The sequence below is a fragment of the Microtus pennsylvanicus genome, chromosome 11, assembly GCF_037038515.1.
Source record: "Microtus pennsylvanicus isolate mMicPen1 chromosome 11, mMicPen1.hap1, whole genome shotgun sequence".
Lineage (NCBI taxonomy): Eukaryota > Metazoa > Chordata > Mammalia > Rodentia > Cricetidae > Microtus > Microtus pennsylvanicus.
In genome coordinates this window covers 22,522,017-22,524,123 of record NC_134589.1, presented here as the reverse complement: position 1 = coordinate 22,524,123, position 2,107 = coordinate 22,522,017, and the positions used below count along the sequence as shown (strand labels likewise).

The 2,107-nt window shown below is 47.9% G+C and overlaps 1 protein-coding gene across 1 annotated transcript; it reads left to right on the top strand.

Annotated features, from left to right (window-relative positions):
• Positions 1 to 1,251: 1,251 nt before the first annotated feature.
• LOC142831802 (uncharacterized) lies at positions 1,252 to 1,875 on the top strand. Its single transcript, XM_075942204.1, has one exon. It carries the CDS (start codon positions 1,252 to 1,254, stop codon positions 1,873 to 1,875), a length of 624 nt encoding a protein of 207 aa, XP_075798319.1.
• Positions 1,876 to 2,107: the final 232 nt, after the last annotated feature.

Here is a 2,107-nt window from a genome sequence, read left to right as displayed (position 1 = left end):
TAGAGGAAATGATGGTGAGGATTGCCACAGTCATTCTATCATCAAGGACACAGACTAATTTTGATTTGCAAAGATGTTAAAAGTGATGCCAAGGTTGGAAGACTGACCCTCTAAGACAGTGAGAAACAGCTTTTGAGGTTGAATGATATAAGATGGTTTGTAAGGACCAGAGTTAATTTTCATTTCTTTAATAATGCTATGCAGTGTTCACCTTTTATTCTCACAAATCAAAAATTTATTATCTATGTATTTTTAGCATACTAGAGAGAGAGAAGGAGAGAGAGAGAGAGATGCACATCTTATTCCCCACAGATGAATTAGGTAATAAATTAGATACATCTCAAATAATAATGATGCTTTCTCTGAATGGAAAGAAAAGAAGTAGAGTAGAGAAGACAATGAAGGAGAAAGACCAGACAGAGAGGGATGGGGATAAAAGTAAAGATCCAGGCAGATGGAGAGAAATCAGGAGATCACCAGTCTAAGGTCACTGCCCTTGCTGACAGCCAGGTGTGCACTGGAGTCAGCCACTCACTCTCCTATTTCTGCACTAGGTGCTTCCTTTCTATAAGATCCTATGTGTAGACAGTCATTCAGGACTGATGACCACCCACATCTCCGCTGGTGCCTCCTTATTCCTGATGTGCTGTGTCCTTTTATAGCCACCAGTGTTGGTTCTACTCTGCTCTGAAACAGCATTCCAGACACCCTTACCTCAAACTACCTTTAGTGAACCCCAGATACAAGGTATAAGCAATTCATACAGTGATTGACACCTACCTGGAACAGTTTGGAATTGGGCTTTGAGGGCAAACAGACAGGAAACTAGGTGTTGAGTCTACAGTTGAGACTACAGAACACTCATACCCAGAGATATTTATAAATCTAAGCACAGATAGCATAAGAAAGTTTTAAGAACAAAGGAATCTTGACTTTCCCATAGAGCATGAGCTACCAAAGGACCAGATAACAATTAGAGTTAGAACAAAGATGATGGGATCAACCACCGAGTTATTGGAAAGAGTTCAAGTAAGCTATCCCAAAATAAGAAATGAATGCTTTCAAATGATGTAGAACATTTCCTTCTTCATGAACAGAAATTAAATATGGAAATGGTGAACAAAGAGGAAGAGTCTTTTTGATTGGCCCAAACATTGGAGGCCCATGGTATAAAAGATCCTGCTGGAAAAACCTTCCTATACTTTTGAAAACTCACCTGTGAACAGAGTAAAACCCCCTACACCTGATACCATGGCCCTCTGTTGCTGCCCACCTTGCTGTGAGCCATGCTGCTGCAAGACCACCTGCTGCAAGACCACCTGCTGCCAGCCCTGCTGCTGTGAACCCAGCTGCCCTGAGTCCATCTGCTGTCAGCCTTGCTGTCCCCCATGTTGCTGCAGCACACCATGCTGCAAGCCCTGCTGCTGTGAGCCCAGCTGCTGTGTGCCTAGCTGCTGCCAGCCCTGCTGCTGTGTGCCCACCTGCTGTGAAAAAACCTGCAGCAAGACCACCTGTTGCAAGCCAACCTGTGTGAACATTTGCTGCAGCACACCCTGCTGCCAGCCCTGCTGCTGTGTGCCCACCTGCTGCCAGCCCTGCTGCTGTGTGCCCAGCTGCTGCCAGCCCTGCTGCTGTGTGCCCACCTGCTGCTGCCAGCCCTGCTGCTGTGTGCCCTCCTGCTGCCAGCCCTGCTGCTGTGTGCCCTCCTGCTGCCAGCCCTGCTGCTGTGTGCCCTCCTGCTGCCAGCCCTGCTTGCTCCAGCTCTGCTGCCAACCTACATGCTGTGAAACCAGCAGCTGCAAGACCACCTCCCTTAAACCAACCTGTGTCACCATCAGCTGCTGCACACCCGGCTGCCAGCCCTGCTGCTGCTGACCAGCTCCCCTAAGGAACATCTGCACAGCCATGCTCTGGGGAGAGCAGAAATGCCCTACATGCAAGAGCCACATGTGAACCTTTGCTGACCCCCTTCATGAGCTCACCAGGAAACCCGAGGATGGCATCTTTCACCCTCACTCCTCTCATCTCCAGAGATTATGGATCTTGTGACATCTTCCTTGTGGGGAAGACTGACGTGAAGGTCTGGTATCAGTTTAAATTCTGAGCC